The following is a 26655-nucleotide window of genomic DNA, read 5'->3' as shown; positions in this document are numbered from 1 at the left end:
AGATGTCTTCTAAATGTCAGGCAGTTGTTTATCTCTTTGACATCTGGTGGGAAGGTGTTCCACAGGGCGGGCGCCACTACCGAGAAGGCCCTCTGCCTGGTTCCCTGTAGCTTTGCTTCTCGCAATGAGGGAACCCCCAGAAGGCCCTCAATGCTGGACCTCAGCGTCCGGGCATAACGATGGGGGTGGAGACGCTCCTTCAGGTATACTGGGCCGAGGCCGTTTAGGGCTTTAAAGGTCAGCACCAACACTTTGAATTGTCTCATTGCCCTTTGAGAATTTGCCCAATCCGCTTGCAAAGCCATCAGTTGGTGGTCATTGAACTACCTCCGACAATCGAGCTGTGTGTAAACACCGAGGGGGTGTCCACACTAAACAGAAGCAACAAGGTTCCTATGACTGGATCAGGCCAGAGGGGGCCCCTCTTAGTCTAGCACCCTGTCCTTTGGGGCCACTCAAAAGGAAACCCTCAAGGAAGACCCCAAACTCTGCCCATCGGCAGTTGCCAGCAATTGGCAATCAGAGGCATCCTGTGTCACACTGCAGAAGAACATCGCAAGAGTCCTGCTGATCAGGCTGGTCAACCACCTTAGTCCTCATAGGTGCCCGTAATGGGAAATCTGCAAACAAGCTGCAAACGCTCTGCCCTTCCTGGGGCTTCCAGCAGCTGGCAATGAGGAAACAAGTTTGGTGCTCCTGCAGCAACTTTTTTAAAAAAAATTAGCCTGGCCGTTTTAACAAGCAAGAAACAGCCCACTGGTTTTTGTTTTTTCCCCCCTCCCAATTCTCCCTCCTCCCTCCACTGCGGTCTTGCCTTGGCAGGCCTGGAGGCAGACAAAAGGCAGAGGAGGAGGGGGGGGGGGAATGTGGGAGTTTGCAGACAGGCCCTGCTGTCCGTAGGGGCCGGGCTTCTCTGCTCTGCAGGAGGACTTCCCTTACCCAGAGAAAGGGGGTGGGTGGGCCCCCACGCGGTCGGACAGGGAAGCCTCCAGCCCCTCCTAGCGGGCGGAGGGCAAGCATCAGCATCAGTGTCTTCACGTGGATTCCCAGAGCCAAGGGAGGGGGAACCTCCCCCCCCCAAAAAAGTGGCCTTATAACACAGGCATGCCAGTCCTAACATCTTGAATCGCTGCATGCTAAGTCTTTGGGGTTTGCAAACAGCAACAGATGCCAACTAGCGCCACAGCCCCCCCCCCAAGTGCATTGTGTTTTGGGGGTGCTTTGGGGCTGGGGGGGGCAGGGGGAAGCTTGCTAGTTTGCTGCTCCAATGTGAACAGAGTCTGTATCTGATGGAAACTGCAAGGGGATGGAATTGAGAAACTCAAGATCATTGCCATACAGAAAGGAGGCTTGTATCGATTCGAACCATTTGTCCACCTGGCCCAGTGTTGTCAACACTGGCTGGCAGTGGTTCTTGAGGGTTTTAGGAAAAGGGTGTCTTTTCGTACCTGGAGGTGCTGTTGGGGATTGGACCTGCGCCCTTCTGCATGCAAAGCAGGGGCTCTCACGCTGAGCAATGCCTCTTCCCACAAAGACACAGGAATTTAGGAACCTGCTTTATACTGATTCAGAGGACTGGTCCTCCCTGACTGAAATGCTGCGGAGCTGCTGCCTAGCTCAGTACTGTCGACACGGACTTGCAGCAGCAGCAGTTCCGCAGCATTTCAGTCAGGGAGCCTTTCCACCCATACCTGGGTGATAGCAGGGACCGTATCTGGGGTTTTCGGCTTGCAACGCACTACACCACAGCCCTTCCCCTAAAAAAATCAAGCAAGATTGTGGTCCTCATTGTTCTGAATTTAGGGCCAATTTAAATGGAACAGGGCCTTTTCAGACCCAAAGTCTCAGGTAAGGGGGCAGCCCCAGTTGCCTGAACCCAAGTTAGCCACGTCAATTAATTTCAATGGGTCTACTCGGAGTAGGGCTGGCACTGGATTACAATCCTCTTATCCCTGAGCTAGCTACAGGCTTTGCCTGTCATTTCTGCACAAGTATCTACCAGCGCCCCACTTCCATTGTCTGCAACCCCTGCAAAGGAAGATGGTAACAGGATGGGGGAGGCTCCCATGCTCTCTGCCCCCCCCCCCATTCCCAAAAGACGGAGGCAGCCCCATATCTGTCTTCAATGTGTTGCCCTCCATCTGGGGTCCAAACACCTGACCAATGGCCTTGATGGCTGGGACTAATGGGGTTTGGAATTCAACAACATTTTGTGTGAATGAGGGAAGGCTGCCCTATAATTTCCAGCCCCCAAAAGGGGAGTCCCTGTCTTCCCCCCACCCCACCCCACCCCGCTTTCCAAGTAGACTCAGACCCTCCACTCACAATATACTCCTTCCTTCTCAGTGAATGGGACCCCCTCTGCCAATATTCCCATCTCTACATAATCCACCCTTTCCCCTTAAACAGGGGGGTCACCAACTCCTAATCTCTCCTCCCTAAAACAAGGTATAACCCCCCCTTCAAAATATCAATGCTCTGCCTACCTCTAAATACAGTGGTACCTCAGGTTAAGAACTTAATTCGTTCCGGAGGTCCGTTCTTAACCTGAAACTGATCTTAACCTGAAGCACCGCTTCAGCTAATGGGGCCTCCCGTTGCTGCGCGGTTTCTGTTCTCATCCTGAAGCAAAGTTCTTAACCAGAGGTATTATTTCTGGGTTAGCGGAGTCTGTAACCTGAAATGTCTGTAACCTGAAGCGTATATAGCCCAAGGTACCACTGTATTTTACACCTCACCCTGCAAATCAGAGGGTCCCCAACTCCTAATCCTTCCCCCCTAACACAAGGAAACCCCCCAAACAGGTAGGTCCCCCATCACGGCACCTCCCCAGATAAGAGACCCTCTTTCCCGAAACAGAGGACCCTCTCCAGCCACTTAGACCCCCAGCGATCAGCATGAACACCCCGCAAAAAACAGCAATTTGGGGAATATCTTACAATGCGTTCCTTGCTGTGTTCCGGCTCGCTGACCACCACGGCAGCCTGCGGAGACTCCTGGTTTTGGGGGGGCTGCTCCCCGGCGCCCCGTCCTCCTGCCCGGCCTGGCTTCTTGCCCCCTCCTGCTGCCACGGGGGGAGGCGGCAGCGCCAGCCCGTCCTGCTCATCCCCGCTGCTACCGCCACCCCCGTTGCTGCTGCCGCTGCCCCCTCCGTCCCGGGCCTTCTTCTTCCCTGGAGGGGGCGCCCCACGAGGCAGGGTGGACCGCTTGCGCGTGCCTCCGGTCCCGTTGCCGGCACCGTCCCAGGTGGCCGAAGAAGCCGCCGTCGCTTTCCGCCTGGGCATCCTGGTCGCCCGCCTTCGATCTCCCCGGATCGTCCCTCCTGCAAAAGGGGAGGGAAAGGGATCAATGTGGGGGAGAGAGGAAAGAGGCGTTACTGCAGAATTCATTTCACTTTTTCATCTACGTCCCCCCTTTTCCTCCAATGAGTTCCTGGTTCTCTCCCCCATCCTTTAAACCCAACAACAAGCCTGCGAGGTAAGCTTTGGCCGAGAGGCGGCCCCCGAGGTCGCCCAGTGAGCTTCATGATGGCCACGGCGGGATTTGAACCCTGGTCTTTTCCAGCTCCTAGTCCTACACTCTAACCACTAGGCCACCACGGCATAACTGACGTGTGTCCTGAACCCTTTTGAGTTAATCACTGATTATTACAGTGGTGCCTCGCAAGACGAAAAGAATCCGTTCTGTGATTCTCTTCGTCTAGCGGTTTTTTCGTCTTGCGAAGCAAGCCCATTGACAGATTAGCGGATTAGCGCTATTAGCGGCTTATCTGCTGATCGGATCAGCTGATAAGTGGCTTAGCGGCTTAGAAAAAGGGGGGGTAGGGAAAAAACCCCGCAGGAACTCGCAAGGCATTGTCGTCTTGCGAAGCAAGCCCATAGGAAAATCGTCTTGTGAAGCACCTCCAAAACGGAAAACTCTTTCGTCTAGCGAGTTTTCCGTCTTGCGAGGCATTCGTCTTGCGGGGCACCACTGTATCTGCATTTTAATACATTTGTTTTCAATTACACCGTTTCGATTCTATTGGCATTTCATTACTTTTTAAAAAATAATAATACAATTTTCATTAAATTTTCTGTTTTACAATTTAGAATACTCGTTTAAACGTCCTTAAAATATCAGTGATTTTCTTTCTTCTCTTTCCGTGGTTCATTTTGCACGTCATATTTTACATAAACCATTCTGTATTCCATTATTACATCCATCAAAACTTATATAATCACTTAATTACTTATTTCACCATCGACTTTTAAACGTTTCCCAGTTTTCTGTACTTTTATCCACCTTGTTTTCATTTATTGCAAGCTGCCTTGAGTCTTGGAAGAAGTCTCAAAAAATGTTATAAATAGATGCTTTTTGCCATTTTTACTGAAAATTGCACTGTTTTATTTTTTGAGGGTTTTCCCCCATTACCATCACAGGGTTTATAAATTTTGTGAAATTTATAAATGAAAACAGAACAGCAGAGAGAGAGAGGAAACTGAGGCAGGGACTCCTAGCCCTCTTCCCCTTCTCCAAATACACAATTTTTTGGACGCTATTTATTTATTGCCTTTTTTCCTTTAAGGAACTTAAGAAGGCATGCATAAGTTCTCCTCCCCATTTCATAGAATTGTGAAGTTGGAAGCAAACACAAGATCATCTTTACAACAACCCTGGGAGGTAGGTCAGGCTCGAGATTGAGCGACTGTGGCCCAAGTCAGCTTCGTGGCTGAATTTGAAACCCGAGTCCCTCCTAGGGCCTAGACCAGGGGTCTGCAACCTTTAAGACAAAAAGAGCCACTTGGACCCGTTTCCGAAGGGGGAAAAAAACTGGGAGCCACAAAACCGGGAAGTTGACGTTGGGACGGTGCATGACTAACGCACGCACCGCCCCCATGCGACGTCACAACCAGTACAGTGCCCGCCACAGTGGGGAGTGTTGGGGCGCACAATGCGCCTCCTCCCCTCGCTAGTATCCGCCCCGGAGCCGTGGCAAAGGTGTAAAAGAGCCACATGCGGCTCCGGAGCCGCGGGTTGCAGACCCCTGGCCTAGACCCAACACTATTTAAGCACTACAAAAGTGAAATTTATTTTATTTCATGGAATTTATATTCCACTTGATGGTTTAAAGGGAGGGGGGAATCCCTCAATGCCTTTTACAAAAACCCTATTACCGTGCCCGTTCCTTTTTCCTGCATATTTTTAAAGAAGGTGGCAGAACTCTCTTAAAATACACAGCAGAGGAAAGTATCATTTGTTATGAAAAGGAGGGATGGACGACCCCCCCCCCCATTCAAATGCTTAACCCCCACACCAAAACACACAATGAAGGGTTTTGCAGAGGGGACCAAAAACTGTTCAAATTATTGGGGGGATGGTAGTAAATCACCCTCTAAAATTGGCTTGTTGGTGTTTAAAACAAAAACCAGAACAGTTGATTTTTTATTCCCCCGGCCTTTTATAAAACACCCCCAACTTTATGGAGAAGGGGCATTTTCACCCCTCCAAAAGGCTCTCAAATCATAAGTACATGATCTACCTTATCCCAATTCTTCAGGGAAGTGGGGTGAAGTAGAGCGAACCCTCTCCCATGCCAGCCTTGAAAGAGGGGGCATTATTATCTCCCCCCCCAAAGAAAACCAACATTGAGAGGTACAATTTAAAACTGCACAGTTTTCCCAATTTGGAGGAAACCCCTCCATTCAATTATAAGTGGGGTTTATGGGGAGAAATTCCCACCAATTTGGCTCCCCACTAGGAACCCTTGGGGGGGAACCCCACCCCACAAACCCATTACAAGGTGCACCCCTCAAATTCTCACCCCCACAAAAAACTTGGGGGGGGGGGCAAGGGCAGTAGCCCCACAGCAGCCCCTGGGACCACGAACCAAACTTTTGTGTTTGTGTGGTGGGGAAATCTAAACTTCCATATATGAGGGAGTGATAACCCCACAAAATAAAGATGGGTGTTATTTTTTTTTGGGGGGGGGGGGCGGCTGGCTAATAGCTCAACCCATCCCCAAACATTAAACCCCACATAGCCTTTAGAAAATGAAACAAATTTGGCCAGCCAAATAGATGGAGCCCCTCTATAAAATATCTCTACCCCGCAGCGAAAAAGCGAGAACCCCAAAAAGATTTCTGGGTAAGAACCCCGATAAATATTGGGGAGGTGGGAAATAATGTAATGGGCTAACCCAGGGGTCAGCAACCTTTTTCAGTCCACCGTCCCTCAGACCATGTGGTGGGGACTATATTTTTTTGGGGGGGGGAATGAATGAATTCCTATGCCCCACAAATAACTCAGAGATGCATTTTAAATAAAAGCACACATTCTACTCATGTAAAAACACTTTACATGTGGGCCGGATTGAGAAGGCGATTGGGCCGTATCCGGCCCCCAGGCCTTAGGTTGCCTACCCCTGGGCTAACCCCATCCTAACAGTGGGTCAGGGGGCAAAACCCCCAATAATTTACTTATATGTGTTTTAAGTATGGGGAGGGGGAACCTAGATAGCCTGCTCCCCCCCCCAATAATGCAATATGTGGGGCAGGGAATTGATTCCCTTTCACATAAGCACCCTCACAAGTCACAAAACCAGAGTTTGGCCTGTGAATAGGGGAAATTCATAAACTAGGCCTTAGACACCGACCCCAAATAAAACTTGTCAATTTTGTCTTTTTGGCCTGCTCCAAAAAAGAGCAATTTTGTCTTTTTGGCCTACTCCAAAAAGAACCCCACACAAAGTGGGGCAACCCATTCCAACACAACCAGCCCCCTAGCACAAAACCAATTTCTCCCATTTTGGGGGCCCTATAGTTTTAGGGCTGCAAGGGAAAACCTTCTGACATGCCCCCCATTTCCACAGTCCTCCTTCCCCTTTCCACCCCACCAAAACAGATTAGGGGATACAGTGCAAGCCATTTTTTTATATAAAAAGGGGGTTGGATGCTAACAAACTCGGTCTATCCCTTACAAACTCACACAAAAAATGGCCCATGCTTCTCCAAAATTAAAGAGGGAAAGGGTTGGGTTTTTTGTGGCAGGGGGGACACCTCACAGGAAAACACAGCAACTCCCCATTGTAGGTCAAATATAGGGCTAAGAGTCCCCCAAATAACCCGACAACCCATAAAATATGGGGGAAGCCCAAGCTCCTTCCCCAGTTGTCTCAAGAAAAATCTATTCATTTGTTCCCCAAATTTAGGCATATATATAGATATATATGTGCTCCCTAAGGACCCCCTATAAAATAACAAGAGGGTGAGTCAAGCCCCATACATTAAAACTGAGGGTTTTTTGACCACACAACCCCCATTCAATGGAAAGGAAAAGACCCTAAATATCCCCTCAAAGTTACCCCTTTAAATATATGACTCCCTCCCTCCAATTTAGCCTTTCCCCCCAGTTTTAAACCAGGGAATTCCCCCCCTCCCTCAGCAAAAAAACAAACAAACAAAAACACACACACACACACAAGAAAACAACTTACTTCTCACTGTCTCAGTGTTTGCTACACTTACAAGAGGGGAGAGACTCGCCCAGCAATTTTGGAAATTTAACTATTAAACTGACCTGCACCAACACACAACAGATAATGCAATGAGAAATTGGGAGATAATGCAATGAGAAATTGGGAGATAATGCAATGAGAAATTGGAAGGGGTGTCCTCCGAAACCCGATTGCACCCCAAGAAACAAATATCTGGAATAAATACACAACTTTTCAATTGCTTTTAAAAAAACAAAAAGGACACCCAGCTGTTCGCCCCCCCCCACCAAAATGTATTGAAAACAGAACAAAGCGCAGGAAGGGGGGGAAAGGAAGCCCCTTCCCCATCAACGCACAGCAGTTTGCAATCTTAAATTTGGAAAGAGGGGGAAAGCCCCCACCTCGTGCAAATGCACAAAAGTGTTTAACGAAAGCATTGCAACACAAAACCGGATGGATTCTTAAAAAGTAAAAGTCTAAGGAGAACTTCTTCCTCTCCCACGCTACACTAAGTATTTTAACATTTCAACTTTAAAAAAATAAATTAAAATCAGATTTAAAATGAGAAACTCTTTCAGAAAACTACACACCCATTGTTTTGGGTGGAGGGGGCCAACTCTCTCAAATACAAAAAAAAGAAGAGAAAGACTTTGAATAAATAAGAGAATATCTACCCGATTCTCAACTCCTTCCTGTTAAATTAGTAATAATCTATTATTGCCCCCCCCAGGTGCAACTAAATCCGCGTCCGTCCCCCCCAAACCCGGTAACAAAACACCCAATTCTCGGTGCAAAAAAATAAATAAATTTCAACCGTCCCGATTTCCAGTCCTTTTTGTTTTTGTTTGGGCCTTTGCTGGAAAAAGGTAAAAAAGAAGAATAATTCCCCCCCCATCCCCTCAAAAAAGCACCCCTGCCCCCAAATCTTCAATCACCCCCCACTCCACCTTTTTTTTAAAAAAATGTGCAAAATCAGGAGATGGAAAAAGAAAAAAGAAAACACAGAACAAACTTTAGCTTTCTTGGGTCGCAAAGTCGTCGTCTTATTTTCCCCCCTCCCGCTTTCAATCAGAAATACCGACTGGTTGGAATCCTCCTCTTGCAAGATGTACGTCTGAATGCAGGTTCCGAATCTTCCCGCATCTAATTCTTGCCCCCCCCCCCTTCCAAAAGCCCCGGCTGCCTCTTTTTTTATATATTGATTGCGAACAATGGGATCTCTGTCTGTCTCCGATTAAACCACGTGGATCCGCCTTCCTTCCCCTTTTTTTTTTGAAAGGAAAAAAAAAATCACCCCCCTCCTTACTCCCCCCCCTCCGCGCATCTTGCAAAAAAAAGAGAGAAAAAACCCCAAACATATCCGCACACACTCACACAACTTTCTTTGCAATAGCAGTTAGGATCAGATTTCAAGCTGGGAGGAGCAGCCGCCTTGCAAAATGATTGCTTTTAATTATTAGGATGGTTTTGAAAAGAAAGAAGTAAAAAGAGAAAGGGGGGTGGAATCTCTTTTTTTTAATGTTTTGGACTACTTCCTGTGGAAGGGCGGGGGGGAGAGGCTGCTCCTTAGAGCCCACCCACCAGACCCACTTAAAATATAAATATGAGCCGCGCTGCATATGCTACAGTAGAAAACAAGAAACACATGTATTAGCAGGAAAGGAAGAAGACGAGGAGGGGAGAAGAGGGGAGGAGGGAAAAAAGATCAGCCAGAAGAGGCTCGCTTTATCAGCACAGCACCGCCTTAAGGGCTGGATGACTGCAGAAGAAGGATTTGGGGTTTTGCTTGGTTTTGTTTGGTTTTGGAACAAAAGTGCTTTCTGATAATATTGTTTCTTAGTTTCCCATTACAATCCAACAATAGCCTCCTTATAGCAACACCCATCTATAATACAATCATTAATACAGTGGTACCTTGGGTTAAGAACTTAACCTGAAACTGTTCTTAACCCGAGGTACCACTTTAGCTAATGGGGCCTCCCGCTGCCGCCGCGCGATTTCTGTTCTCATCCTGAAGCAAAGTTCTTAACCCAAGGTACTATTTCTGAGTTAGCGGAGTCTGTAACCTGAAGCGTATGTAACCCGAGGTACCACTGTACCAATAGTTCAAATACCGAATGTAATAAACAAAAATCTGCCTTTATTCCCTTATAGGGGACACCACAGCCCTTATACAGTAGTACCTCTGGATGCGAACGGGATCCGTTCCGGAGCCCCGTTCGCATCCTGAGCAGAACGCAACCCGCAGGTCGTGATTCACCGATTCTGCGCATTTTGAGTGCGCGTGCGTAAGCGGCTAAACCCGGAAGTAACGCATTCCGTTACTTCCGGGTCACTGCAGAGCGTAACCTGAAAATGCTCAACCTGAAGTGACTTTAACCTGAGGTATGACTGTAGAGCCCTTTGTAGGTTCCCCATCGGTCGGAGAAAATAACAGAGACCAACCAGAGAATATTGAGAAACGAAGCAGCTAATAATTGATTGTTGATTTATTGATTGTTACAACAGGGTGCTCCTCTCACACGCAGGAAAGGAGGAGGACCCAGAACAAAGGTGTGCCTACCCTTATATAGACATTTTAAATTGCCTGCCCTGGTCCAACACCACCCCCAGAAACATCATACCAACATCACTGAAAGGGGTGTAGCTCAAGACCACCACCCCAGATACATCATACCTACATCACAGAAGAGGCGGTCTACAACAGAAATCTGAGTGCATTGTTTATCTCCTGTCTGGCATGTTACCTGTTAATGGTCACTTAATTGGATTACCTGGGGAGCCAGGCCAGTCTTTTGGAATGATAAATACAGTGGTGCCTCGCAAGACGAATGCCTCGCAAGACGGAAAACTCGCTAGACGAAAGAGTTTTCCGTTTTGGAGGTGCTTCGCAAAACGAATCTCCTATGGGCTTGCTTCGCAAGACGACAATGTCTTGCGAGTTCCTGCTGGTTTTTTTCCTCCCCCCCCTTTTTCTAAGCCGCTAAGCCGCTTATCAGCTGATCCGATCAGCAGATAAGCCGTTAAAAGCCGCTAATAGTGCTAATAGCGCTAATCCGCTAATCTGTCAATGGGCTTGCTTCGCAAGACGAAAAAACCGCTAGACGAAGAGAATCACAGAACGGATTCTTTTCGTCTTGCGAGGCACCACTGTACTTAGTTCCTGAGCCAGGTCACAGGCTCACCCTATTCTCTTAAGACAGGATTTGTGAGCAAAAAGACAATGGGGAGGCCTTTCCATTTTCCTTCAACCTTGCAGAGAAATATTTGAGGTCAATTTGGGAGGGACAAAATGGTTTCAGGACTTTTTCTGTGGGGTTTCAGGCATGTGGTTTATATAAGCAGTTATAAATATATATATATATATATATATGACCTTAATTTTTTTATTTCGCGAATTATATAATTTAGATAAGGTGGGGGCACCCCCCATGTGCTAAAACTGATGGCAAATAATTGAGTGCTTTCTGGTTGGGGAATCCTGAAGGCGAGAGCCAGCTTTCGGATTGCACAGGGCTCATTGGCAAGCACGATTCTCGGCTGCGGAGAGAAAAGGGGGAAGGATAAGCATGAAGCGACTTCTGAGCACCTAAAAAAAAAAAAGGATATTGCATAATAATAATAGGTAAAAGGTAAAGGTAAAGGACCCCTGGATGGTTAAGTCCAGTCAAAGGTGACTGGGGTAGTGGACTAAACCACTTCTGGAGCAACGGGACACCGTGATGGAAACCAGAGTGCATGGAAACACCGTTTGCCATCCCGCCACAGTGGTACCTATTTATCTACTTGCACTGGGGTGCTTTCAAACTGCTGGGTTGGTAGGAGCTGGGACAGAGCATCGGGAGCTCACCACTGACGAGGGGATTCGAACCGCCGACCTTCCGATCAGCAAGTCGGAGTGCAGACAAAGGGCCAACGAAATGATCAAGGAGCTGGAGCTGGGATAGCTCTGTTGGTTAGAGTGTGGTGCTGATAATGCCAAGGTTGCAGGTTCGATTCCTGTATGGGACCGCTGCATTTTCCTGCATTGCAGGGGGTTGGACTAGAATCCTCGGGGGGCCTTCCAACTCTATGATTCTATGGAGTGACCCCTGATGTGGGTGCTGAATAATGTGGAGGACAAAATATAAATATCTGTGGGACCTTTTCGGGGAAAAACATCCAGGAGTTTTTGAGAACCGCCTTCTGGAATCACATGTGCAATAAAATGCAACACTTCCTGGGGTTTGCTGTAGCAATTTTAAGCTGAGATTCCTGAATTGCAGGGGTTCAGACTAGATGACTCTTGGGTTTCCCTCCAACTGTTCTACTATTCCTTCCATCCAATCGGATTGCCCTCTTCCATCGCAGAAGTTGCAGTGTTTGCTGTCATTCCATTGGAGGCCTTTCCAACTGGAACAGCTGGGACGTGAGCGTTCTGTGATGTCACAGCAGGACAGCCAATCCCCAGCTGCCCCTGCTATACTCCAGAGATATCTGGTTGTCCGGGTGCGCTTTAATCGAAAACCAGTGGTAGCAGAATGGATGATGCAAAGACAAGCAAGCGCCTCAGGAGTCGAGACTGAAGCATTGTCTCAGCTCCCCCCCGAAATGGGACTCTCTCGTAAATCCCTCCGATTCTCCAGCTGCGTTAAAAATAATTGGTAGGTTGCCCATGTCAGTTGTCTGGGCTTGTTTGGTTGTTAAAGTCTTCTCGTCGTCAGTGTGTCTGGAGTACGAAGCGCAGTTCGTAACAGGCGGTCAGATTTCTGTTTTGCTCTTTTCCAGATAAACCCGAACAAACCGAATTTAATTTGAAACAAGTGCTATGATAGGAGGGAGTCTGTCTTCACTTTCTCCCCCTTCCCCGCTGGTATATTGAATTTACAAAACTTTTTGTTGTTGTTTAGTTGTTTAGTCGTGTCCGACTCTTCGTGACCCCATGGACCAGAGCACGCCAGGCACTCCTGTCTTCTACTGCCTCCCGCAGTTTGGTCAAACTCATGCTGGTAGCTTCAAGAACACTGTCCCACCATCTCGTCCTCTGTCGTCCCCTTCTCCTTGTGCCCTCCATCTTTCCCAACATCAGGGTCTTTTCCAGGGAGTCTTCTCTTCTCATGAGGTGGCCAAAGTATCGGAGCCTCAGCTTCAGGATCTGTCCTTCCAGTGAGCACCCAGGGCTGATTTCCTTCAGAATGGAGAGGTTTGATCTTCTTGCAGTCCATGGGACTCTCAAGAGTCTCCTCCAGCACCATAACTCAAAAGCATCCATTCTTCGGCGATCAGCCTTCTTTATGGCCCAGCTCTCACTTCCATACATCACTACTGGGAAAACCATAGCTTTTACTATACGGACCTTTGCCGGCAAGGTGATGTCTCTGCTTTTTAGGATGCTGTCTAAGTTACAAAACTTAGTAACGTACAAAGTACCTTTCCTGATCTACCAAGCGGACACTCATTTTCTCCAGCTCTGTCTCTGGCTGGCAGCAACTGTCCAGGCAGAGAAGGGTGTTTCTCTATAGGTACTTCTCTGGTCCCTTTAAATTAGAGGGTGGGGGACCTGAGACCTAGCAGAAGTTTCAGGACAGCTAAAAGGAAAGTACAGCTTAAAAAAAAGCACATTGTTAAACTATGGAACTACCTGCCACAGGAGGCAGTGATGGCCACAAACCTAGATGGTCTGAGAAGAGGATTAGACAAATTCTTGAAGGGAAGGGCTAGCAATGGCTGAAAGCTACAATGGCTATGCTCTGCCTCCCTAGCTGCAGCCAGCAATGCTTCTGAATACCAGTTGCTGGAAACCCCAGGAGGGGAGAGTGGGTCTTGTGGTCAAATCCTGATTGCTGGTTTCCCATTGAGGCACCTGGCTGGCCAGTGTGAGGGCAGGATGCTGGACTCGATGGGCCCCTGGCCTGTTCCTTCTGCAGGCTTTTCTCATGTTCCTGTGACCTTCTGCATGCAGAGCAGACGCTCTACCGCTGACCTACAGCCCTGCCAGCTCTAGAAGTTGGGGTTCTACCACCCAGACGCTAAGATGACCCACCAGAAGTTAGCCACCAGCCTGCTGTGCACTCCTGGCTTAGATTGGCAGCAGCACAAATCTGTCAAGAGGATGTGCTTTGCTTTGCTAGGAAGCACCCAGGCAGCGTGGGAGAATCTTAAATTTGATGCCACACCTCTTTCATGTTAGGCGACTCCCTGCCTGAGAGACAGCTCTCCAAATGCAATGGATGTCTGGAGATAACACTCACACACTCCATTTTTATTTATTACTGTACTACGAATCTAAGCAAGCTTTCCAATTCATATGATCAGATCAGTCATAAATTCCCCCTAGCATTTATGCTTAGTTTGGGGGTGGGGATTTTAAGGCCCAATTTGGAGCAACTGCAAAGGGTCTCTGGCTCCCAGTAGGCTTAGTCCTGGATAGGGTTGCCAGATTTCAAAAAGTAAATTTGTTTTAGGAAAAAATTGCTGGGAGAACCCCCCCCCCAAAAAAAAAATAGTGATTTTTAAGCTTTTGGAGTTTACAGTTTCCCCTTGACTCTGTATCCTGAAACCCAGGAGAACGAAATTATTTTCTTCGAATTTTTCCCATTTTGTTGATCAGTTCCTCCAAGTTAGTGAGGACCAGGTCCAAGATAGATGATTCCCCTCGTTGCTTCTTCCACCTTCTGGGAAATGAAATTGTCAGTGAGGCAACGGAGGAGTTTGTCGGACCGTACATTCTTGTCAAAGTTCCAACAGATATTGGGGAAGTTGAAGTCTCCCATGACTAGTATATCTCTCCTTTTTGAATGTTTGGTATTCTGCTCTAGAAAGGCACCACTCAAATCCTCAGTCTGGCTTGGCGATCTATAGCAGACACTTATAGTAAGGTCACTGTTGTTTTTCCCTCCTTCAAGTTTTACCGATATCCTCTCAATCTGACTTTCATGTTCCGGGTCATAGATTTACATATCCTTTATATAAAACGGTACTCCTCATCCCTCCCATCGTGGATGTTGGCAAATTGGATTTTTAAAAGCCAAAATAATATTAGAATTGAAGCTGTCAGAGAAGCTGTGTTTTAATGCTCAGGAACTTGGCCAAGTCTTCTTCTTCTTCTCTCTCTCTCTGCCTCTCTCTCTCTCTTTGGAGATTATTGATTTTTATATTATGGATGTATGTTCTGTATTGCAGTGGTACCTCAGGTTACATACGCTTCAGGTTACAGACTCCGCTAACCCAGAAATAGTGCTTCAGGATAAGAACTTTGCTTCAGGATAAGAACAGAAATTGTGCTCCGGCGGCGCGGTGGCAGCAGGAGGCCCCGTTAGCTAAAGCGGTGCTTCAGGTTAAGAACAGTTTCAGATTAAGTACGGACCTCCAGAACAAATTAAGTACTTAACCTGAGGTACCACTGTATTTTATTAATGCTATTGGCTAACACAAGTTTGTCATGGCCTTTGGCTAGAGCAATAAACTGATGAACTTGAAGATATTGCAAAATGAGTAATCATCTTTGCCCCCAGAAAATCGAGGCTCTGTCTCTGGCTGATCATCACAACAAATCTGCGAGGTAGGCCATCCAAATCCACTCAACAAGCTCCATAGCTCCCACTTATCACATAGATTGAGCTGAGAGACAACCAACCAAATTCACTTAGCTAATACCATGGATTTGAATTGGGGAGAGGTATTTTTGCCCATCTAAGCCCTGCTCAGAGGAGACCCTGGGGCATATCCATAAAAGTAAAGGGACCCCTGACCATTAGGTCCAGTCGTGGCAGATTCAGGGGTTGCAGCGCTCATCTCACTTTATTGGCTGAGGGAGCCAGCGTACAGCTTCCGGGTCATGTGGCCAGCATGACTAAGCCGCTTCTGGCGAATCAAAGCAGTGCACGGAAACGCCGTTTACCTTCTGGCTGGAGCGGTACCTATTTATCTGGCTGGAGCGGTACCTATTTATGCTTTCAAACTGCTAGGTTGGCAGGAGCAGGGACCGAGCAACGGGAGCTCACCCCATCGCGGGAATTCGAACCGCCGACCTTCTGATCAGCAAGCCCTAGGCTCTGTGGTTTAACCCACAGCACCACCCGCATCCCTACATGGGGAATATCCATAGGGAAAGGGAAAGGTAAAGGGACCCCTGACAATTAAGTCCAGTCGCAGATGACTCTGGGGTTGCAGCACTCATCTCGCTTTATTGGCTGAGGGAGCCGGCGTACAGCTTCCAGGTCATGTGGCCAGCATGACTAAGCCGCTTATGGTGAACCAGAGCAGCGCACGGAAACGCCGTTTACCTTCCCGCCAGAGTGGTACCTATTTATCTACTAGCACTTTGACGTGCTTCCGAACTGCTAGGTTGGCAGGAACAGGGACCGAGCAACGGGAGCTCACCCCGTCGAACCGCCGACCTTCTGATCGGCAAGCCCTAGGCTCTGTGGTTTAGACCACTGTGCCACCCGCATCCATACCATACTTAAAAGACACCCAACAGGCATTTAAAGCCTATGACCCTCCCAATAAAGAATGGGGGAACCATAGTTTTCCCACTCACAGAACTACAATTCCCAGCACCCTTAACAAACTACAGTCCGCAGGATACTTTAGGCAGGAGAGTTAAATGTAAACAGTTACAATCGTCAGTAGGATTGGAATATCACTTGTAGTTTAAGGGTGAATTCTGGACATAATGGAAAGCGTTAAAGGATTTGGGTTATCATGAAAGATGCGGGAGGAAGGGATTAATAATAGGACCCACAAAGGGGAGGATCTTGTTTTCCACCACAAAGTGGAGTCTTGTTTTTGTTCTTTTTCTTCTTTTGCAATCCACCAGAGGGCACCCTTGAGCTTCCCCATAAGTTCATATATTAAGAGCACAGCGAATTTCGATGAGGGAGGCAAATAAAATAAAATAAAATAAAATAAAAATATTGCAGGGAAAGTCGTCAGCATCTGTGGCTGCATCACTACCCACCCCTTGGGCAGGGGGAGCAAAAGACAGGCAAAGGCGGTCCGAGAATTTCCTTCCTGCCAGCCCAATGACTTCTAGTGGGGATGCAGCGTAAAGATGGTACTGTGTTTACGGGATTTGAACCCTGTCCTTCCTCCAAGGGTAGCAAATGTTAAAATGTGAAAAGAGTACAGTTTAAAAAATAAAATAGAAACAAACTTAATTTTTCCCCAAAACGATCTCATATCCCCCCCCCCAAGTATTCTGATTTAACTGTGATCCCTGCATTGCAGAAGATTGGACTAGATCAGGGGTCAGCAAACTTTTTCAGCAGGGGGCCGGTCCACTGTCCCTCAGACCTTGTGGGGGGCCGGACTATACAGTGGTACCTCAGGTTAAGTACTTAATTCGTTCCGGAGGTCCGTTCTTAACCTGAAACTGTTCTTAACCTGAAGCACCACTTTAGCTAATGGGGCCTCCTGCTGCCGCCGCACTGCCGGAGCCCGATTTCTGTTCTTATCCTGAAGCAAAGTTCTTAACCCGAAGCACTATTTCTGGGTTAGCGGAGTGTGTAACCTGAAGCGTATGTAACCTGAAGCATATGTAACCCGAGGTACCACTGTATTTTGAAGGGAAAAAAATGAACGAATTCCTATGCCCCACAAATAACCCAGAGATGTGTTTTAAATAAAAGGACACATTCTGCTCATATAAAAACACCAGGCAGGCCCCACAAATAACCCAGAGATGCATTTTAAATAAAAGGACACATTCTACTCATGTAAAAACACGCTGATTCCTGGACCGTCCATGGGCCAGATTTAGAAGGCGACTGGGCTGGATCCGGCCCCCAGGTCTTAGTTTGCCTACCCATGAACTAGATGACCTCTTCCAAATTTGCAGTTCTACCAGTCTGTGGTTCTTGTTCTCGGTCAATAGGACCAGTGGGGAATTCTAGAGTTCTCCTCAAGGATTTGGTCCTCTAGTGTCTCTTTGAGGGGAAATGTGAAGCGGTCTTCAAAGGAAGACCAAGGCAGGCTTTGCTGCCAGAAGTGGCAAACTTTCCAGGCACGACGGAGTGCTTCTCTCCCCATCTTTGAGGACTTGAACAGTGAGCCGGCCTTAAAATTGCTTCCCATTGAGGACGTCCGGAGGAAACCTTTGGCTAAAAGGAAAACAATGACTTCCTCCTCATCTGTTTATTAGAGGAAACAGACCCGGAGCGAAGACCGCAGGGAAACCCACGCAGCCGTAATCTGAAGCACAGAGCAAAATGCAACACAAGGAAGAACTTGGGGGAAAGGCTTAGTGGTTGGAGCAGTTGCTTGGCATTCAGAAGGTCCCGGGTTCAATAGGAGAGACTCTTTCCACCCCTATCCCGAAATCCTGGAGGGCCTCTGATGGCCGGTGTAGCTAAGCCTGAGCTAGATGGGCCAATGCTCGGATTGAGAATCTAGTATTGTCTGCACTGACTGGCAGCAGCTCTCTAGGGTCTCAGGCAGGGGACGTTCCCAGCCCCACGTGGAGATGCTGCCATTGGGGATTGGACCCTGGCCTATGCATGCCAATCAGCTTCTTTACCACGGACTTGCTTCCTGTCCACTAAACCCCAAGTAAGAGTCTAGTCCTCATGTTCCCGAACAAAGGGCTGGTTTAAACAGGGAGCTGCCTTATTCCATGTTGGACCACTGGCCCTGCCTAGCTCTGTACAGCATACACTGATTGGCAGCAACGGCTCTCCAGCGATCCAGGCAGCTGTCGATCCCTGCCCTACCTAGGACACAGAATCATAGAATGGCGGGTTCAAGAGGGACCCCCAAAGGCCATTGGGTCCAGCCCCCCAGCAATGCTGGAATCACAGTTAGGTAAAGGTAAAGGGAGCCCTGACCATTAGGTCCACTCATTGCCGATTCTGGGGTTGCGGCGCTCATCTCGCTTTATTGGCCGCAGGAGCCGGCATACAGCTTCCGGGTCATGTGGCCAGCATGACTAAGCCGCTTCTGGCAAACCAGAGCAGCACATGGAAACGCCGTTTACCTTCCCACCGGAGCGGTACCTATTTATCTACTTGCACTTTGACATGCTTTCGAACTGCTAGGTTGGCAGGAACAGGGACCGAGCAACGGGAGCTCACCCCGTCGCGGGGGTTCGAACCACCAACCTTCTGATCAGCAAGTCCTAGGCTCTGTGGTTTAACCAACAGCGCCACCCACGTCCCTTAACCACAGTTAGTAAAGGTAAAGGGACCCCTGACCATTAGGTCCACCCGTGGCCGACTCTGGGGTTGCGGCGCTCATCTTGCTTTACTGGCCGAGGGAGCCGGCGTACAGCTTCCGTGTCATGTGGCTTGCATGACTAAGCCGCTTCTGGCGAACCAGAGCAGCGCACGGAAACGCCGTTTACCTTCCCGCCAGAACGGTACCTATTTATCTACTTGCACTTTGACATGCTTTCGAACTGCTAGGTTGGCAGGAGCAGGGACCGAGCAAAGGGAGCTCACCACATCATGGGGATTCGAACCGCTGACCTTCTGATCGGCAAGTCCTAGGCTCTGTGGCTTAACCCACAGCGCCACCCACGTCCCTTAACCATAGCTAACCACGTGCAATTTGTGACATTCTGTATGCAAAGCAGGTGCTCCACCTCTGAGCTGCGCTGTCCTTCTGGGAACCCGACCTGAGTCCCGCCCAGCTGAGTCAGTTTGCATTTCTGCCTCAACTGAGCTCCAGACATAGGAGGGAGCGGCAAAGACAGGATCCAAGCCGGGGAAATTGCAAAGGACCACAAACAGGTAAGGCTCCCTGCTGAATTTCAGGGGGTCTCTGCTCTAAACTGAGCATCTCTCTCTCTCTCTGTCTATAGCAATTAATTTTTTGTAGTTTTTCCCCCACTCCGAAGCTCAGAGCGGGTTTGGATATGCTTTTGTCTCAGTCCTGAGTTGGGAAGCTGACTTGTTCGGAGTTAAGCAGCAGGCAGCTTTCTACTACCTGGAGATGCTGCCAGGAATCGCACCCGGCACCTTCCGCTTGCAAATCGGCTCTGCCACTGAGCTGCTCTTGAAGGCTCTTAAAGCCTGGCTGGCTGAGGCCCGGAGCTGTTGGCCCAGTGACAGAAGAGAAGGGAGCATGCCTGAGCATGTGCAGAGTGCTCTTCGTTCAGCCAGCAAGGAGCAACCATTGGCAGCTCATGTCAACCCTAGGATTCGGACAAAGGGGGTCCGAGCTCAGATCTGCCTCTGTTTCCCCTCTGTAAAATGTGCCCTGGATTGACTCTGTTCCAGGGGAACAGCGGGAAATAAAATAAAATAAAATAAAATAAAATAAAATAAAATAAAATAAAATAAAATATAATATAATATAATATAATATAATATAATATAATATAATATAATATAATATAATATAATATAATATAATAAGTTTGTATGGCTGTGTCTCACATTGTCAATCTAGCCCAGTGCTGCCCGCTCTGACCAGCAGCAGCGGTCTTTTAGCTTCGGGTCTTCTGCATGCCAGGTACGTGTTCTGCCATTGACCTGTATCCTGAAAAGACAGGTCCATGGGAAGCTCCCTTACACTGACTCAAACCCTTGGACCATCTAACCTAGTATTGCCAGCACTGACTGGCAGCAGCTCTGCAGGCTTTCTGCCCAGAGACCTTCACAGCCCAATGTGGAGATGCTGCCAGCAACTGAGACCTTCTGCATGCTGAGCAGGTGCTCTGCCACTGAGCCATGCCCCACATCTCATGCAAGAATCACTAAATATCCATGCATGTTTACGGGGCACCCCCAGGCAGGCCACATGGAGCTCAGTACAATTTAGGGATCAGGGCTGATGAGCCCAGACCCAGGGCTGGAAAGGGGGATCCCTGAACCTCTTTATCCAGCCCCTGGAACTCACTCTAGCCACACCCCTTCTTGCCTGATGACTGGAAGTGAGGTCCAGCACCTTCTGTATGACCACAGGTCCCCCTGCTTTGCTTACGTCTTCTTTATTTCTGTATTTATCGCAATTATAGCCTGCCTAGCTCCTCCAAGGAGCTCAAGGCAGCATACGTGGTTCTCTGCCCCCACAACAGCAACCCTGCAGGGTAGGTTAGGCTAAAAGAGGCGCTGCAACTGGTCCCCAAGGCATACCTTCCCCAAGGCATACCTTCCAATATTTCTTTGATGAAAATAGGGACATCCTGTTCCATAATAATAACAACAACAGGTAAAAGGTAAAGGACCCCTGGATGGTTAAGTCCAGTCAAAGGCGACTATGGGCTTTCAGGCCGAGGGAGCTGGCGTTTGTCCACAGACAGCTTTCCGGGTCATGTGGCCAGCAGGACTAAACTGCTTCTGGCACAACAGGACACCTTGATGATTGCCAGAGCGCACAGAAATACCATTTACCTTCCTGCTGCAGTGGTACCTATTTATCTACTTGCACTTTGATGTGCTTTCAAACTGCTCAGTTGGCAGGAGCAGGGACCGAGCAACGGGCGCTCACCCCGTCACAGGGATTTGAACCGGCGACCTTCTGATCGGCAAGCCCAAGAGGCTCAGTGGTTTAGACCACAGTACCACCTGCATCCCATAATAATAATAAGACCTGGTGAACAAAGCACAGCAGAGGTTATATTTTCTGAGAATCCTCTGGAAAAACAATCTCTCAAAGGACCTGTTGATGGCATTTTACCATTGTACCGTGGAGAGTGTATTAACTTACGGTCTGTGTGTGTGGTTTTTTTTTTTTAATAAATATTTATTAAATTTTCACAAAATTTTAAAAACACATACAATACACACCATACAAAGATATACATACAATAACAAACAAACACGTATAATTTCAACTCCTTTTTTTCTTAAACTTACTTCATCGACTTCCCCATACCTCCCCTTTCTGCATTCCAATTCCCAAAATTATTTCAGCAAATCCTTCCCCTTAATTTTATCTGATTTTTCCTTTCCTTTTCTTTTACTTAATCTTTAACAGCTGTAATCCCTTCCTTTATAGAACCACAACATCTTAACATTCATTAATTTTGCAATATTTCTTAAGATAATTTTTAAATTTCTTCCAGTCTTCTTCCGCCGTCTCTTTCCCCTGGTCTCGGATTCTGTCAGTCATTTCAGCCAGTCCCATGTAGTCAATCACCTTCATCTGCCTCTGTGTGTGTGGTTTGGGAGCTGCACGGTCAGGGGAAAAACAATGCTGTCCAGGGTTGTAAAGACTGCGGAGAGAGTAATTGGGTGCACTCTTCCCACCTTGGATCAAATCTATGCTTCCAGATGCCATAAGAAAGCTGCAGAGATAGTGCAAGGATAGTGTGCACCCTGGAAATGATATCTTTCAGCTTCTGCCTTCTGGAAGAAGATACAGGGTTATAAAGACTAGGACTAGCCGCCTGAAAAACAGTTTTTATCCAAATGTTATTTTGGTTTTAAATGCAGTATAAGGAGTCTCTATGGGAGTGTATTGTATTTAAAAATGGTGTATCAGAGTTTTTAGGGGGCTAACCAGGTTGGGATAGCTGGGATAGCAGGCTCGTTGGGTTTTCAATGTTTTATGTCGATTTTTCAATTTTGTTGTTCTGTATGGGACAATGACAATAAAGATTATTGAATCGTATCATCATCATAATAATAGTAATAATATTAACAATAATACTCCGCACATCTTACTGTGTTACGTCATCCACTCTGGGTGGCTTCCTACATAATAGAACATTAAACATTAAAAAAACCACCTTTATACAAGGCTGCCTTCAGATGTCTTCTAAAGGTTGTACATATTTCCTTGGCTCGTGTGTGTGTGTCTCACATAACTCCATACCCTCCAACATTTCTCCGATGAAAATAGGGATGTCCTAAGGAAAAGTGGGACATTCCAGGATACAATCAGAAACCAGGACGGCTTCTGTAAATCCAGGACTGTCCCTTGAAAACAAGGACGCTTGTGAGGGTCTGGCAAGGTGACACCCAGCGAGCGACATCATGGCCGAGGGGGAGATTTGAACCCAGGTCTCTCCCAGGCCCTTGCCCCACTCCTTGTTTCGCCTGCAAATCAAGCAGCTTTTAAAGCCACAGGTGCCCGACTCAATTAGCAGGCAATTGCAGGGAGAGGAGAATGTTTGCCCCTCCAGATTTCCCAGCCTCTCCCAGAATTATTATTTTTCCCAGCATGCCTCTGCTTTTCTCATTTCTCCTGGACGCTCCCGATTTTCAAATGCCCAGTTTGCGAGGGAAGGGCTTCTGTTGTTGTCTACAAAACAATGCAGGAAATGATTGTCTGTGGGGCGTTGGTTTTTGGAAAGGGTGTGGTGTTGTGACTTGGGGAAAAAGAGCACAGGGATCCTTCTAGGGACAGAGGCGGATTTAGGGGAGGGTGACCTGGGCGTGGAGCCTCAGGGGCACTGCAACTATGATGGAGAATAGAAGGCGAGAGGCAGGGTGTTTGAATTTTGGCGTTGCCCAGGGCGCCACTGAAATTTGAGACCCCAAGGTCATGGGAGAAGTTTTCCTCCCTCTCTCGTATCGCTAGAACTTGTAGCTGAAGCTGAAAGTTGGACGATTCGGGACAGAGGAAAGGAAAACTTTCTCTATGCAGCGTGAAGTCAGACTGTGGAACTCTCTCCCACTGGAGGCAGTGATGGCCAGCAACAGCGGAGGATCTGCTATGAAACTAATGGAGCTTAAGCTTCAGGGGCCCTAATCCTGGAAGGGCCCCAGAAGCAAATTCAGCGCCTGTTGCTTAAAATGTTTGGGTCTAGTTGACCCCATTTGAGCTGCGCAACTCAAATCAGTTGGTTTATTTATTTATTTATTATTATTATTTTTATTATATCTACAACAATCAAAAAGCAAACCTGGACCGCATCTTAAAAAGTAGAGACATCACCTTGCCAACAAAGGTCCGTATAGTAAAAGCTATGGTTTTCCCAGTAGTGATGTATGGAAGTGAGAGCTGGACCATAAAGAAGGCTGATCGCCGAAGAATTGATGCTTTTGAATTCTGGTGCTGGAGGAGACTCTTGAGAGTCCCATGGACTGCAAGAAGATCAAACCTCTCCATTCTGAAAGAAATCAGCCCTGAGTGCTCACTGGAAGGACAGATCCTGAAGCTGAGGCTCCAATACTTTGGCCACCTCATGAGAAGAGAAGACTCCCTGGAAAAGACCCTGATGTTGGGAAAGATGGAGGGCACAAGGAGAAGGGGACGGCAGAGGATGAGATGTTTGGACAGTGTTCTCGAAGCTACCAGCATGAGTTTGACCAAACTGCAGGAGGCAGTGGAAAACAGGAGTGCCTGGCGTGCTCTGGTCCAGGGGGCCACGAAGAGTCGGACATGACTAAATGACTAAACAACAACACAACTATCGAAAAGTCTGAGCAGATGCTGTAAAGATTTGGTGATCAGACGTAGAACAATTCCAATGAGTTTGATAACAGGGGTTACCCAGACCTCGTGGCTGGTTGAGAAGGGGCTCCCATAACAATTTGGGCCCCCGAAATCTTGGTGTGCTGCTGGCCACCAGTTTGGATGGCTTTAAAGGAGGATTAGACCTTGGGACTCAGCTACATGAGTTAAAAAAACCCGTTTTGGATTCGTTATAAACATGCAACACCAGATGGCGATGGAGAGCAAGAAAAATTCTATGTGATTTTTACATAGCGTCCCCCCCCCCTTTTGTTATAACGATTTAATTTCTGACTTACTTATAGCAGTTTCCTCCCCTGCGTGTAGATCCACCCCAATTCATGGAGGAGAGGGCTGTGTATTGTGACTCGACAGTGGTTCTTCTCTGCCTCCACAGTTGGAAGCGGCAATGTTTCTGAATGCCAGTTGCTGGAAACTGCAGGAGGGGAGAGTTGGTCTTGTGTTCGAATCCTGCTTGCTGGTTTTCCACAGGTGATTGTTTAGCTGCTGTGAGAACAGGACTCGGGTCTAAGTGGGCCATTGGCCTGATCCGTCAGGCAGTCTCTTCTTATGTGTTCATATTCTTATGTGCAATTGTTTTGGAGCAGAAAGGGTGCCTTTTCTTGCATCAGTAGCCGGACTTCACAATTCTATGACCCTAGGATTTCGTTTAAATTTGTGGTTTAATTTCCCTTTCAAATCTTTTCTGATGAAATGCAGCATCGAAGGATTTGAAATACGCAAGCAAACAGCGGGCTACTGCTTCACCAGCTGGGCCGACAAATGCCTTGCGTCACCCGAGTCCTAATTCAGAGTTCAGGGGCCATCTAGTCCAACCCCCTTCAATGAAGGAATCATTTATGCAAAGGCTGTTCCCATCTATCTCTGTATTGTAAGGAGCATGTTGCTGGGCTTGTAAATAAGCAATTTTTCCTGTGGTGACTGAGAGTCATTTCCCAGGCAAGGAAATCTATAACCCTTTTTCTTTTCTGATTTATTTTAGCTTGCAGTCGATTAATGTGATCTATACGTGATCTTCTAGGATATTCCTTTTTTCATTTCTTGTTGAAGCCTCAATAATAACAATAATTCTGGACTTATTTGCAAACTTGCAGTCATTGCTACATGAGAGACACCATTATTTTTGTGCATTCCTGACAGCAGGCCCTCTCCTTCGAATCTTATGTCGCCATGACCTTTTGGTTAAAGCAATAAGCTGGCTTGCTCATCAGTCCAAGAACCTTGGCTTTCCTTTTAAACAAAGCAGAACGCAGAGTTTCTCAACCTCATGTTCGCAATGTCTCCTGAAATCTCTGGCGCATATGTGTGAGGACCAGGAAACCGAATTACACAGGGTTTGACTTTTGATCCATCCGGCTCAGTATTTCCTACTCCAGCCGGCAGCAGCCGTGCAGGATCTCAGGCAAGATGTCTTTCCCAACCCTACATGTTGACAATGGGGATTGAAAATGGAACCTGCTGTATGCTAAGCAGAAAACAAATAAAAATCCTAGTCCTCATGGTTCTGGGGAAAAAGGGCTGATTTAAACAGAAACATACGAAGTTGCATTGTAACAAGTCAGCGGGCTATGTAATGTCTGCACTGACTGGCAGCAGCTCCCATGGGTTCCAGGCAGGGAACATGCCCTGGAGATAGATGCTTGAGACTGAACCTGCAGCCTTCTGCATGTATATTATTATTATTATTATTATTATTATTATTATTATTATTATTATGTGCCCATCTGGCTGGGTTTCCCCAGCCACTCTGGGCGGCTCGAAACAGAATATTAAAAACACGATAAAACATCAAACATTAAAAACTTTCTTAAACAGGGTTGCCTTCAGATGTCTTCTATAAGTCAGATAGTTGTTTATTTCCTTTACATCTGGTGGGAGGGCATTCTGCAGGTTGGGCGCCACTACTGAGAAGACCTTATGCTTGGTTCCCTGTAATTTGGCTTCTTGCAGCGAGCAAACTGCCAGAAGGCCCTCTGAACTGGACCTTGGTGTCTGGGCGTAACGATGGGGGTGGAGACGCTCCTTCAGGTATGCAGGGCTAAAAGTCATTTAGGGCGTTAAAGGTCAGCACCGACACATTGAATAGTGTTCAGAAATGTACCCCTGAGCTATGGCTCTTCCACAGAGCTGTCCTATGTGCACACTTCCTTGATATTCTCATTGATTTCGACGGTAACAAATTATTTTGTTTTTCTTGGCACCTATTTTGGATTTTCATTTTGTGGGGTAGTGGGCTGGTGGAAACGAGACACACAAGGGAACCTCAGCTGCATGGAAAATAGCCGGGAGCCCTGACTTGACGGGAAAAGGTTGCACAAAGCGAGTTCAACAAAAGTTCCTTTTAAATGCCGAAACCAACCAGCTGGTTATAACCAGGCATGTTGTTGCGTAAGGTCTCGGTGGGATCCAGACGGGGCTGTCGATCTGGCTTGCCCGGTTCGTCTTCCCAGCTTCTGACGGCAAAACAGCTTATGATTGTTGACAGTCGAGGATTGAGGAAGATTTAAGTGCCGGATTTTAGCGGGGATGTCCTTGTAATTTGGGGTAGGGCAGGGGAGACCAAAGGCGTGTCCTCTGATCTCTCGCCCTGGGTCAGCACCTTGTAGCTCAATACTGCGTGCACTGGCTGGCAGCAACAGCTCTCTAGGGTCCCCCCCCCCAGCCTTGCCTGTAAATGTTGCTGGGGATTAAACCTTCTGGGTGCAAAGCAGGCACTCTACCAGAGAAGAATGGCAGATCAAGTTGATGGATTATGCTGAAACGGCTAAAATGACCCGAAGAGTCAGAAATCAGGAAGTCCTAAATTTTAATAAGGGATCGGGGAAATTTATAACTTA

The 26655-nt window shown here is 47.5% G+C and overlaps 2 protein-coding genes and 1 long non-coding RNA gene across 8 annotated transcripts in view; 1 reads left to right on the top strand and 2 right to left on the bottom strand.

The window, feature by feature from the left end:
- RCC2 (regulator of chromosome condensation 2) overlaps window positions 1–9063 on the bottom strand; it is a 34254-nt gene extending 25191 nt beyond the window's left edge. The window contains exons 1-2 of one of the 5 annotated variants that reach the window (XM_083512686.1): window positions 8849–9063; window positions 2940–3322 (exon numbers count right to left, since the gene is read on the bottom strand). In XM_083512686.1, coding sequence (XP_083368812.1) covers window positions 2940–3284 — 345 coding nt within the window. In that variant the 5' untranslated portion in view covers window positions 3285–3322; window positions 8849–9063. Of the gene's footprint in view, window positions 1–2939; window positions 3323–8486; window positions 8728–8848 lie in introns of those variants that run through there. The other 4 variants (XM_083512687.1, XM_083512683.1, XM_083512684.1 and 1 more) reach the window with 4 other exon arrangements.
- Window positions 4047–6653, bottom strand: LOC310711196. Its single transcript, XR_014528371.1, has 2 exons — window positions 5025–6653; window positions 4047–4735 (listed from the first exon to the last, which is right to left on the bottom strand). It is a non-coding gene; the product is annotated as an uncharacterized lncRNA (long non-coding RNA).
- A 10059-nt stretch (window positions 9064–19122) lies between the features above and the next one.
- ARHGEF10L (Rho guanine nucleotide exchange factor 10 like) overlaps window positions 19123–26655 on the top strand; it is a 145459-nt gene continuing 137926 nt past the window's right edge. For both annotated transcript variants that reach the window (XM_083512648.1, XM_083512642.1), the window contains exon 1: window positions 19123–19182. The gene's annotated coding sequence lies outside the window, so the exon portion shown is untranslated. The remainder of the gene's footprint in view (window positions 19183–26655) is intronic.

This window comes from Podarcis liolepis, assembly GCF_965112155.1.
Source record: "Podarcis liolepis genome assembly, chromosome: 7".
NCBI classification, from domain to species: domain Eukaryota; kingdom Metazoa; phylum Chordata; class Lepidosauria; order Squamata; family Lacertidae; genus Podarcis; species Podarcis liolepis.
The sequence above is the reverse complement of the archived record's forward strand: the minus strand, read 5'-3'. Positions and strand labels throughout refer to the sequence as shown.